General features: G+C 40.2%; 1 protein-coding gene across 5 annotated transcripts in view; it reads left to right on the top strand.

Moving 5' to 3' along the window:
- KCNH8 (potassium voltage-gated channel subfamily H member 8) overlaps positions 1-12,928 on the top strand; it is a 300,278-nt gene extending 287,350 nt beyond the window's left edge. For all 5 annotated transcript variants that reach the window (XM_075271409.1, XM_075271408.1, XM_075271407.1 and 2 more), the window contains one exon: positions 11,683-12,928. In XM_075271409.1, coding sequence (XP_075127510.1) covers positions 11,683-12,408 — 726 coding nt within the window. In that variant the 3' untranslated portion in view covers positions 12,409-12,928. The remainder of the gene's footprint in view (positions 1-11,682) is intronic.
- The last annotated feature ends 422 nt before the right edge of the window (positions 12,929-13,350 follow it).

The raw sequence follows: 13,350 nt of genomic DNA, 5'->3' as shown, positions 1-13,350 counted from the left end.
TACCTTTCCAGTTAAAATGATTATTCCAACCATATGTAAAGATCTCAAGGTCTGGACTTTCAAGTAACTAGTCTTTAGTTCTGAGAACGCAGCTGCTTCTTCTGTGTTACTTTTGCAGTGTTATTAGGTTTGTTTCTTGCTGTAAAATACATTTTCAATCAAATTAAAAGCAAATCACCGACTTGGATGTTGCTCTAAATCTTCAAACCTGCACTGACTGTCCACCATCCTTGACTCATTGTTGTACATTGGTTTTAAGATTCTAGCATTGCTTATGTTATGTGCATGCTGACTTTTTTAAAATGTTTAGAATCATAGCTCAAGAAAATCCATAATGCACAATTCCTAAATCTAATTTTGCTGGTTTAGTGCAAATGCTCTTCACTTGTTCATTTTCTCAGGATTGGCTTCATGTTAGTTAGGCCGGTTGTAGATGATTGTGATACATCCGGCCTGCCATGAAGTAAAAGCATGGACTGCATGGGGGACACGGGATGTTCCCTGTGTGATGGCCGTGCACAGGCTGTTGTTCCGCAGCTCCTTTCATTAAATGAATAGAAGCCATGGAAGCATAGGCTGCAAAATAGGACAGGAATAGGATCTGTCCTATCTGATGCAGCCCGCACTATTGGCCCACACATGTAACCATGAAAATCACGACCATGTGTATGGGCCCATTCTCTGTTTAGCACCGTTCACGCCACCTGGTGCCATTGTGCAGGGAAAAGCTGATGCGATCCTTGTATTCCTAAAATACAGTTTTGGAAACGTCACAACAAAAAGTACAATCATATTTCAGAAACTAGCAGCATGTTCTGTAAATATAAGAGAATGTTACAGTCTGCTGAGACAGTGATTAAATAGTAACAACCCATACTATCAACTAGTAATGTTTTTACTCTAGTTTTGCCTGCAAAAAGGAACTTTCACCACTTTGCCAACTCGAATTCTTTGGATTCTTTAATAGACACTGCTCCACTGATTCTGACACAATTTGAATTTTCTCTCTAGCCCCCACCAATCTTGAGCAATCAGTTGGTTTGATGTCATTTGTGCAATTTATACTCTCTGTACTGTCTAAATTGCACAACTGGTTTCAAGAAGTGGTGGTGTCCAGAAGGAGCAGGAAAGGGAACATGATTTAGAATTGTCTGACACCGCCTCTATTTAGACTGTGTTAGAGATTTCTGAATACCTCATCTTTTCCTCCCTTAAACCACTCACTTGACATTGCGGAGCACTGTCATATCTGGCACCAAAACTAACTGTGCTGATTGCTCAAGAACGGTGTGCGTAGAGCAAAAAGTCCAAATTTGTCAGATCCAGTGAACAGTGCCTATGAAAGAACGCAAAGAGCTGGAGTTGATGGAAGTGGTGAAAGGTTCTCTTTAGTATGTACTGCCTAGATTCCTCCAAGTTTTTTATTTTGACACCAAATTTCTGGAATAACTAACAAAAATGAACTTAAAGAGAATGTAAAGTATTTCAGGTTTTCTATTTGACATTTACCACCTGGTCATCTAGTCTAAAAAGTTATCACGGTTGCATGATACCCCAGATGATACGCCAGAGGCACTTTCACAGTTCACCTACCTATTTCGGTTTGTAGTGGAGGATTCCAGAGGTGGATGGTAATTCTAGAGGAATGAAATGCATTTTTTATGCACCGTCCTTCTAAAAACTTGTTTATAATATTTGTTTCAGGTGAATGGCACATTGGGCACATTAGTCAGAATACTGTATGTCTGATTCATTAAATAAAGTGCATAAAATGTGAATATGAAGAGTTTAATCCATTAGAACTAATCTGAAACAACTGACTTGCATTATTCACATCACTGGGAAATAATCGTGACTCCTGAATGAAAAACATAGGCAAGGTCTTCAGCAAACTTATCAGCAGAATAGAAGAAAAATGAGCAGATCTGACTTATCTGGTTAAAGTGCAGTTTCTTTTCTGGCTTTCTAAACATTTTGTAATGCAACAATCTGCTTTAACTAGATGTGTTTAACATACAAATCTGCTCTATATAAAAAAAAAATATTAAATTAATAATGCCCCTGTGGTCAAATGCATTTATGCTTTATAGACACATGTAGGAAAGTGCCTAATGCGGCAGGAAAAAAGGCTGTTACTTGGAGACATTGCATATTTATTTGTGTCTCTGTTGTACCCTTTATTAGGCCGGGTTCACACGATGTATTTTGGCACGTAATGTGGCACGAAGACGCTATTTTGCAACCGCCGCAGAATCATGGCCGTAAAATAGCGCCGCGTATACGGTACCGGCTCCCATTGAAAACAATGAGAGCGTATATGGCCCGCAAAAGCTCCCGCGGCGTCTACGTGCCACATTACGTGCCAAAATACATTGTGTGAACCCGGCCTAACGGTGTGAATATTTATAGTAATACACATGTAGGGGAGACACCATATTGCACAGATATGTGGGTGAAGGTTGCCCAAATGCTACAATTAAACAAAATAACTCAAGCAGCTGCTTATTGAATTCACATTTGGTTAGGATGGCATTGATCGAGTACTTTAACAAAGCCCCTAGTGTTCCCATCTTCCTATGGGAAATAATATGCAAATCCATTTTCTAGGATGTAATCAGGAAAACAGTGCCTTTGCTTGCTGCCCTCTAGGGGTAGCCCTCTTAAACATCATGCATGATTTTTTCAATAAGCCTATTGCTATGATGGGAGGTTTGGCCAAACCAGTAAATCTATGCCAAAAGGAAAATGCATTTGCATATTACAGATGATATCATGTGTTAGTGGACGAGCTGTTTTATTTAGAGAACAGGGATCTATCAAAGTATTTATTATTATTATTATTATTATTATTATTATTATTTATTTATTTATATAGCACAATTAATTCCATGGTGCTTTACATTTGGGGGTTACATACAATACACAGAATATACAGGTAGATATAAAACTAAGGGTGCATTCACACTGTAAACGCTAGCTTATTCTGAACGTAAAACACGGCAAGCTCTGCTCATGCCGGAGCGTACACGCCGGCACTCCCCATTCACTTCAATGGGACTGCACGGGACTGCACGGAGTGAAAGAAGCAGCCCATTCATTTCTATGGGGAGCGCTCGTATCCCCGCTCCCATAGAAATGAATGGAGCTGCTTTAGACGCCGCTTATTCTGAACGTGTTTTACGTTCAGAATAAGCTAGCGTTTACTCAGTGTGAATTCACCCTAACAGTGACCGACTGGCACAGTGGGGTAGAGGGCCCTGCCCGCGAGGGCTTACAATCTATGAGGGAAGGGGGGTAGAGACAGAAGGAGAGGGGGGGACAGAAGTTAGTGTAAGTGTACCATGGCATGAACAACGGAGAGGACCTCAGAAGGAGAGTTGTTGATGCTCATCAAGCTGGAAAGTTTACCAAACCATATCTACCTTTGTGCAGAAATAACCACCTGAATGTTACTGGTTATTAAGTAGTCTTGCACATTATCTTGAGGAATATTAACCCATTCCTCTATACAAAACAGCTTCACCTCAGTAGTTTGGGAGGTTTCTTCCCATGCTTACTTCATGTCTTTTCACAACATTGCTATTGGCTTAAGGTCAGGACTTTGATTTGGCCATTCCAAAATGTTAATTTTATTTCTCCTTAACCATTCTTTTGTAGAGCAGTTTGCTTAGGGTTGTTCTCATTCTCAATGAGCCATGTTCTCATAAGATTTCTGTATTTTTATTACTTATATTCCATATTCCACAGCACTTTATAGACATTGTGGTCACTGTCCCATGTAGGGCTCATAATCTATGTTCTACATTAGTATGTCTTTGGAGTGTGAGAAAAAAATCTAAGTACTCAGGAAATCAACAAGATTCAGCTCATGGACAGATATACTAACATTTTCCTTTAGGACAATATATTTCAGACCCCTATGTTCCATCAAAGATGGCAGACCCAGATGCAACTAAACAAGCCCAAACCATGATTCTACCACTACCATGTTTCACAAATGTTTAGACTTTATTATGCTGGAATGAGTTTCCCTTTCTCTAAACATTGCACTTCTCATCTAAAGCAGTTCTATTTTAGGTTTATCTGTCCACAAAACATTGTTGCAATATCCTTCTGGCTCGTCTGAGTGATGTTTAGCAGAGATGAGCGAACACTAAAATGTTCGGGGTTTGAAATCCGATTCGAACAGCCACACACTGTTTGACTGTTTGAACGGGTTTCGAACCCCATTATAGTCTATGGGGGGAAATGCTCATTTCAGGGGTAGGCAACATTCGATAAAATCATACTTACCAAATCCATGAGTGAGGGTCGGGCTGGATTCTTCTCCCTGCGCAGCGTCCCCGCGTCCTCTTCCGGCCTTGAATTCACTCTGCTAGGCATCGGGCCTTGGCAGAGCCGACTGCGCATGCCCGCACTACAAGCAGACATGCGCAGTTGGCTCTGCCCAGGCCCGATGCCTGGCAGACTGAATACAGAGCAGGAAGAGGACGCGGGAGCGCTGCGCAGGGAGAAGACTTCTAAAGAGTCAGTAAGAGAAGAACCAGCGTTGATTGGCAATGTATAGCATTCTGCCAATCAACTCTGGTTCTGCATCGAATCTTAACTTCGAACAGCTAGTAGTACTCGATTGAGTACGAGTATTTCGAATACCGTAGTATTCGATCGAACACCTACTCGATCGAGTACTACTCGCTCATCTCCAATCTTTAGCAAAATTCAGCAATGTTCTTTTGGGAGAGCAGCAGCTTTTTCCTTGCCATGCAAATCAAATTCAGTGTTTTGAGCTCATGAACATTAATATTAGCTAATGCAAGTAAGATCTTTAGTTGGGTAGAGGTTACCCTGGGTTCCTTCGTGACTATTACACAACTTGCTATTGACGTGATAAACCATTCCTGGGACGATGATTACGGTCTTGAATTTCCTCCAATTATGCACAGTCAGTCTGACATATGACTGTGGATTGGTAGAGTTCAAACTCTTTAGATATGGTTTGGTAAACTTTCCAGCTTGATGAGCATCAACAACTCTCCTTCTGAGGTCCTCAGAAATCTCCATTGTTCATGCCATGGTACACTTACACTAACAATGAAGATCATACTTTGATAGATCCCTGTTCTCTAAATAAAACAGCTCGTCCACTAACATATGATTGTTATCACATTGATTCACTCTAATTGTCATCATTGTCATCTTATTGATTGACTCTAATTTCACCACCAAATTATCTGTTAATCCTAAAAGTTCACACACATTTGCCACTCACAGATATGTGATATTGGATCATGTTCCTCAATAAACAAATGACCACATCTAATATTGTTTGTTTGCTTTATTTTTAGGATTTGTGTGAAGATTTGATGTAAAAATATGGACAATTCTGAAGGGTTCACAAACTTTCAAACAGAATTGTATATATTTTCCTTCTCGAAAGATTCATTAGAATGAAATAAGTAGCACAGTTTATTTTAGCTATAGCTATAGTTTTATGCTGTGAAATCTGTTGATTAATAAAATGGCGGAGTAAGCAAAGTAAAGCCGTAATAATCCAGCTAAAGCCTGAACTACAGGAATTAATATGGGAGGAAGCAGACAATACAGGGTCATGTCCAAAGGAGTGAACAGAGAACTATGACAGACAGGAGCAGGAGACGTGAAAGCCCAAGAGATGACTGAAACAAGCTTAACAGACATCGTACTACAACATGGAGATATCCAAACATGACAGAATTATATATAAAAGGCTGGATGTGTCTTTTCCCATAACTAATAATATGACTGACAAAATAATTTAAGTTAACCATATAGTTACTTTTTTCACCATACTTAACTTACTGAGTCCACAGTTGCATATAGGAAGATGTATGTTGATATCAATCCATATAAGATATTGAGAGGAGACAATGTTCAGTATGAGTGGATGGATAGCTAATGATATGACTGACAAAGAGTGATTTAAGTTGGCCACAGTTGGTCAAACATTTATTCCGCTGACAGATTTCTCTCTTGACAAGCATGTGTGCTTGGATAGGCAGAGAATGGCAGTTTATTTCATGAGAGAATAGTTACATAGTTACATAGTAGATGAGGTTGGATAAAGACATCAGTTCATCAAGTCCAACCTATAACCCTACAATCCCTACAGTGGTGATCCAGGGGTAGGCAAAAAATCCCATGAGGCTCATGCCAATTGCCCCATTTCAGGGGGAAAAATTCCTTCCCGACTCCACATCTGGCAGTCAGTATAAAAACCCTGGATCAACGTCTGTTACGGTTCTGTGTAAATATCTAAAAATAATATTTTAAATGACAGAACCGCTAGTCTGCAAGATAATGCAGCGAGGTCAACAGGCCCAGAGGGGCGGCTTTATGTCTGAACGGCGCACTACCAGTTAAACTGCACTGGCAGTGATGTGGCGGGGCACTCAATGTGAACAGGGTGCAACCAAACCTTGCCAGTTAACCTCACTGGAAAGGAGCACCTGTATACAGCTGACACAGCAAGGCTGCCAAGGGTTAATCCTCACCCCTGGTCAGCAACAAAACATGCTCCTGCAACAGGTAGGAGTACACAGGGAATAGACAGTTCCAAATAGGCTAACTATGATACCAAACCTGCTGTCAGCGCCACAGGCTGTAACAGAGACCACTGCTCCTAGCCTTGGTGTAGGGCTGACAGTTCAGGATTTACTGGCCTGCCTGACTACTAGATCCCAGCCCTGAACTACTGTCATTAACAAATTCCCAGTGAAATTGTGAGCATCGGCTCACACTATATAAAGGGAAGTCCCCGCCCAGCAGGGGCAGTGGCCATGATCTCACTGGTCATGCTCAGTATGGCTAAAATGGGACTTTGCCTCTGAGCGGCTCCAAAATGTCTGAGCACACTCAGTAGGGGGAAAACTGGACTTAGACTCTAGACGCCTCACTGCATGAGGCCGAGGCCGGAAGTCGGACTTCCCCGCAGGTGGCGCTGTACGCCAGGATGGACACCTTCGAGACCCAATCCTAACAACATGTCCTTAAAATCTAGAGTCCATTACCTGTTATATTTTTCTTTTCAAGAAAGGCATCCAGGCCCTCTTTGAACTTAATGAATCCACCATCACCACTTCCTGGGGCAGAGAGTTCCAGAGCCTCGCTGTTCTTACTGTGAAGAATTCCCTTCTATGTTTCTGGTGAAACTGTCTCTCCTCCAGAAATAGAGGATGTCCTCTTGTCACTGTCACTGGTCCAGGAGTAAAAAGAGCCTTAGAAAGTTCTTTATATTGTCCCTTCATGTATTTGTACATTGTTATTAGATCTCCCCGTAGAAGTCTTTTCTCTAAACTGAATAACCCCAAGTTTGTTAACCTATCGTTGTACTCCAGTCCACCCATTCCCCTAATCATTTTGGTTGCCTGTCTTTGCACTTTTTCAAGTTCACTTATGTCTTTCTTGTATATCGGGGCCCAAAATTGCGCACAATATTCTAAGTGTGGCCATACCAGTGATTTGTATAGAGGCATAACTATTTCCGTGTCATGAGAATCTAGACCTCTTTTGATGCATCCCATAATTTTATTTGCCTTGGTAGCAGCTGCCTGGCACTGGTCATTAAAGGTAAACTTGCCATCCACCAAAGTCCCTAAGTCTTTTTCATTGGCAGTCTTACCCAGTAATTTACTATTAAGTACATAATCATACATTTTATTACGTCGACCAAAGTGCATTACCTTACATTTGTCAATATTAAACTTAATTTGCCAAGTCTCCGCCCATGCTTCCAGCTTTGTTAGATCCTTGTAATAGTCTACTATCCTCATTATTGATTACCTTACAAAGTTTAGTATCAGTATTTAGCTTATTACTGGAAAACTTCTAACTTTGGCTCTAACATCACCTCCTGGAGACTGTCCTTTGGCATGTTACTGGATTTCCATTTGTCTTCTGATTTTGGCTCTCTTGTTACCTCATGGACTGACTCTTGGCTTGGACATTCACTCTCCTGTTTGAGCTGCCTGATCTACCTGGTCTGTCTTGTAAAGTATTGTGGGTTCTGGTTTGACTTCAGTTTGTGGAGCATTTATTTTTTGTACCAGTTACTGTAGTGATAACTTGGGCCCCAAATTCATCACAGGTCCATCTAGCTTCTCAGCTTTTTCTGATGACGGTATTTGGCTGTCTGGGATCTATCTGTCCAGGCTGTATAGGATTTAAACAGCTAGTTCTATTGCTCTTCCAGTTTCTGGAATTTCTAATATTTTCTCTCACATATTGTATTAATAACATGAGATGAGATGATTCCGTAAACACACCAAAATACAGCAAGGACAAATGTATTAGGACATCCATACATCCATAAACTTATACGAGCTTTTATAACATCTCATTCTAAATCCAGATCCTCCCTCAGCAGTTTTACAAGCCTCCACTCTTTTGCATTGACTTTGCAGTGTATATTGTCATAATTTTTGCCAGTTCATCCAAGAAAACATTTGTCAGGGCAGATACTGATATTGAATTAGACGGTCTAGCTAACAGTCTTTGATCTAGTTCATCCCAAAGGAGTTTATCTATCGGTGGCCCAGTCAAGTTCTTCCACACCAGACTCGCCCAACCATGCCTTAATGGACCATGCCTCGTGCACTGGGCACAGTCAAGCTACAAAAGAAAAGGGTCATCCCCAAACTGTTCTCACCAAGCTGAATACAATTCTCCAACGTGTCTTGGTGTGATAAAACATTAAGGTTTCTTTTTACTAGAACTAACAGACTTATGCCAACCCCTTAAAAACAACTTCATAGCATTATCTCTGCTCCAACTTTACATTTGGTACAACACAGTCTGAGAGACAACGTTCTCCTGAACTTTGCCAAAGACAGACTCATTCATCAGACTGCCAGATAGAGATGTATGATTCATTACTTCACATAACATGTTTCTACTGCTCCATAGGCCACTGGCAGTGTGCTTTATACCACTCCATCTGACACTTGCTTTATTCTTGAGGATATAAGGCTTGCATGCACCTACGTGGCCATATAAACTCATGGCCATGAAGCTCTTCACATAGTCTATGTGCTGGTATTAATAACAGAGGATGCTTGGAACTCTGCTAATATTTAGTTAGCAGTGTCTTGACAACTTTTATGAACTATGAGCCTCAGCACTTGGCAACCCTACTCTATAACTTAACATGGTTTTGTACTTTGCAGATGAGTTGCTTGTGGTTCCTAAACACTTCCACTTTTCAATAAGACCACTCATAGTTGCTCATGGAATATCTAGGAGGGAAGAAATTCTACAAACTGTCTTGTTGTAATGGTGGCATCGCATTACAGTATCAAACTGAAATTCAGAGAGCTTAGAATGAGCCATTCTCTTTGCAAAATCAGTCCTATCCATCTATGTTGGTATTCCAGTCTGGGGGAGTCTGCATGGGGATCCCCCAAATGGAATACAAAACGCAATTGCAAGCGCTGTGCAGTAAAAGCACACGGATCCTCATAGACTATAATGGGGTCTGTATGCTTGCTTCCAGATCTCCGCATAGAACATGCGGACAGGAAAGCAGTTCACAATCTACTTTCCTGTACGCATGACTCGTGCAGGCAGAGCGCGGCAAGCACACGGACCCCATAATAGTCTATGGGGTACGTGTTCTTTAATTGCACAGCCCTTGCAAATGCATTTGGTATTCCGTTCGGGGGTCCTCATGTGGACTCCCTGAATGGATTACCAAACGCAGATGTGAATGAAGGGTCAGACTGCATGTCTAGATGGTAGATTTTATACAACTGTGGGGGTGGGGATGAGTTCAATAATGAAGAGCCTTTTCTCCATATAGTGTACTGTTTTTACTTCTGATTCCAGTGATATAACAATTTAAACCAAGCCTAGGTCCAACAGCGTGTCATGACATACAAAGTAAATGCACTAAAAGAAAAGACTGTAAGAATTACAGTGAAGGACTTAGTATGGAAATAGCCATCCAATCATATTAATAGAATAAAATCAATAAGACAATTTTAATAACTGGAAAAATGGTCTTACAAGTCCACTGTTTTATTCAGCTGTCAAATGTGCATCAGAAATCAGATAACTAAGCAATTGTTCTGTTCAGTCTAATTGGTGGCATTTGTAGCATTGAATGGCAGTAAATAATGTACCTGTCACATTATCTATAAATCTGACAGCTGAGTCTATGCTTGTAATGAGGATATGCTGTCATGACAGTGAAACATCATTCTTTACAAATTGCTCTATTTATTTCCATTGGACTTATGGCAATAAAACAAAATAAAATCTGAAAAACACAAATCATGCTGAAAATTCAGATAATGAAGTTCTGGCTCTCTGTATTAGAGACATCAGTCCTGAAAAACAACTGCAATGCATGAAGCAGCCCACGTTGTATTAACTTACTAAACTTGTATTAAATTGTCTAAACAAGCCTTAAGTCCGCTATAAATCTCAGAATAAATTTAAAATCTTTCCAGTGCAGTTCCTTATGTACCGTCTTAGCATATGATGTGGATAGGACTGTAAGGGTATGTTCACATAGAGTCTTTTAGATTGGATTTTGACGCAGAATTCGCCTCAAAATCCGGCTCCAAATCCGGCTCCCATTGACTTCAATGGGAGCCGCACGCGTCTTTTTTCCGCTAGCTATCTTGCTGCAGAGTCAGCCATGGCATCTGTGGCGCAAGGCTCTCTCCCAATTAGACCCATTTTTCAGGCCTAATCCAGAGCAGAATGCCGTGACTGGATGCCAGTGCACCAGCATCCCATCACGGCTAGCCGCGTGGAAGTGTTCACACACGGAATGCAAATTCCGCTGTGTGAACATACTCTAAGGGGTTAATTTATTCCGCTCCTCTTCAATTTTGCACTCATCCTTCACTTACACTGTAAATGGAGCATAAATCCCACCTCACCACAGTCCATATAGGAACAATACATGCTGCCGCCATCTACTGATTTGGACCCACTCACACCTACTCACTGCTTTCAGTGGTCAGACCACCAAACACACTTTAAGGTTACGGCCTCACATAGCAATCCGCAGCCAAAAAAACTAAATGCATGCGGATGGCTGGCATGCACGCCATGTATTCGCATTTTTTGGACGGACCCGAAGTCCTGTAAGTCTGACTTAGGTCTCTATCCAAAAGAGCGAATACACGGCGGACAGGCTGAAAATGAACACTTTTGGATTGTTTTACGATGGATGGACACCAGGCACATGTGTGAATGAAGCATTAGCAGTAAAATTGAGAACTTCATGATAAAGAAGGTAGTGAAATAAACCTGCACCCTTGGCATAGTCATCTCTAGACTCCATGGCTTTTACTATATACTGTAGTCATAATGGACCTGTAAAGCATTAGAATTGCCCTAGTGTTACCATATGTATCTTAGTATCTTATGTAGCATTGTACATATCTTATCTTTTTCGTGATATTTTCATATGTTTAGAAATTGCATAAGTTCATTCTTGCTGCATTCACTTAAGAACATTAGTAAGTGACAGATTTCATCTTAAGTCATCAAGTAACCAGAACATCTTGTTGTATAATGAATGTATAATGAATGTATATAGGATACTACAAAGCTGCTTATTCTCACTCTTTATACTGCATACAAAATGTATATATTGGGATTTGCATCTAATTCTGTCTAACTTCATTCATCTAGGTAAGTTCATTAACCCATGAAGTTTCTCAACTAAGTAAAGATATGAAGATTGTCATGAATATTTTAGAAAACCTCATAGCAGTGCAACGACCAGTTGGATACTACTCAACATATGGCACGGTGCTGGAAGCAATGGGAACCACAATAGGTTCCCCAACTGATCAGATGCAGACTCGAATGACATGGACGACAAGTCAACAGTGCATGGATAGACAAGGTGAAACTTTGGTCGGAACCCCAACACAACTATGCCAGGGTACAGTTGTATCTGACCTGTGGAATATGGAATCTGCAAGTGTAGGAAGCAGCCCCCAAAGAAATGTATCAAATGTAGAAAATACATTAGAAGGCGAATATTATTATACGTCAAGCCTTGGATATTCTCCTTCACATTATCAAGTAATTCAGGCAGAGCATTTGCCATATTTGCAGTGCACGTCACCTCATTCAGATACTACATTAACTCCTCTGCAGTCTATATCTGCGACTCTTTCTCCATCGATGTGTTCATCTTCGGACACTTCTCTGCAGCTGGTGCTGCCCAGTAGATCTGAAGAAGGATTCAGCCAAGGAGCAATTAGTTCACTTAGCCTTGAAAATTTGCCGGGATCTTGGGATGTAGAAGGGACAACTGTAATGTCACACGGACAGTCTACAGAGGAATACCCAAGTGACGTTGTTACAAGTACAATAGAGTTTAAAGATGACAAAGCCATAAATGTATAGTGATAACTAATAACCAATATTCAACAGAAGCAGCAACATGGTAACGTTTCATGCATGAAAAGGCAAAGAAATATTGTTGGAAAATGTTTCATTGAAAATTAATACAAAAAGCACAGTAGCTCCCCATATTTATCTACAAGTATGGTGGGGGTGTTTTTGTTACTTATGTAAGCTGTGGGTCTATAAGCCAGACTTTTGTTAAAGACTGAAGACCCTAAGGGTCAAAACAGCTGGGAGTCATATACAAAAGAACACATGACCACAAATGTCATAGGGAGTTATTGTATCACAAAGCAAACGCTCTTTCTTGAGTGCCTGACTGTCATTTGCAAACAATAGCACTGGCAATGCTTGCTTCAGGTAACCATGACTCCTGCTGTCTATTTGTCAGTTCAGAGACGACATAGGGACAATTTTCGCTGCATGTCATCTCCTAGACAATCAACCAAATAGAATTGGTAGATGGTTAGTTGTTGCACGTTATTTGTCATTTTAATGAAACCTCTTTAATTTATTTATCAGAAAATAACGCTATTTTTATATTCTTGGTATGAAATATGTATTTAAAGTATTTAAAATATTTATAACTAAATGTCTTTTTTTGGTAAAAGCTTGCAGTTTTCAAGAGAAATGCACAATTCTTATGCATATTGAATTAAACAATTTATTATTCAGAAATAAAAGTGTACATACTTAATATAATATCCCATTTTGCATGTAAGGTGGATGAATGTATGCAACGGATACTTTATAAATATATATATATGACCATGCCAAGCAACTCAGATATTAAATGATAGTACTAAAAATGAGTTTCATACATTCATAAAATAAGACTTTAACTCATATCTGACCACACTGAAAATTATTTTTATTTTTAAAGGGATTTTATCATTAGAATCCTGTTTTTAACTAAACCCATGTCGGAATAGCCTTAAGAAA

The sequence above is a fragment of the Leptodactylus fuscus genome, chromosome 4, assembly GCF_031893055.1.
Source record: "Leptodactylus fuscus isolate aLepFus1 chromosome 4, aLepFus1.hap2, whole genome shotgun sequence".
Classification (NCBI taxonomy): Eukaryota; Metazoa; Chordata; class Amphibia; order Anura; family Leptodactylidae; genus Leptodactylus; species Leptodactylus fuscus.
Note: the sequence above shows the minus strand (reverse complement) of the source record. Positions and strands in the feature narration are given on the sequence as shown.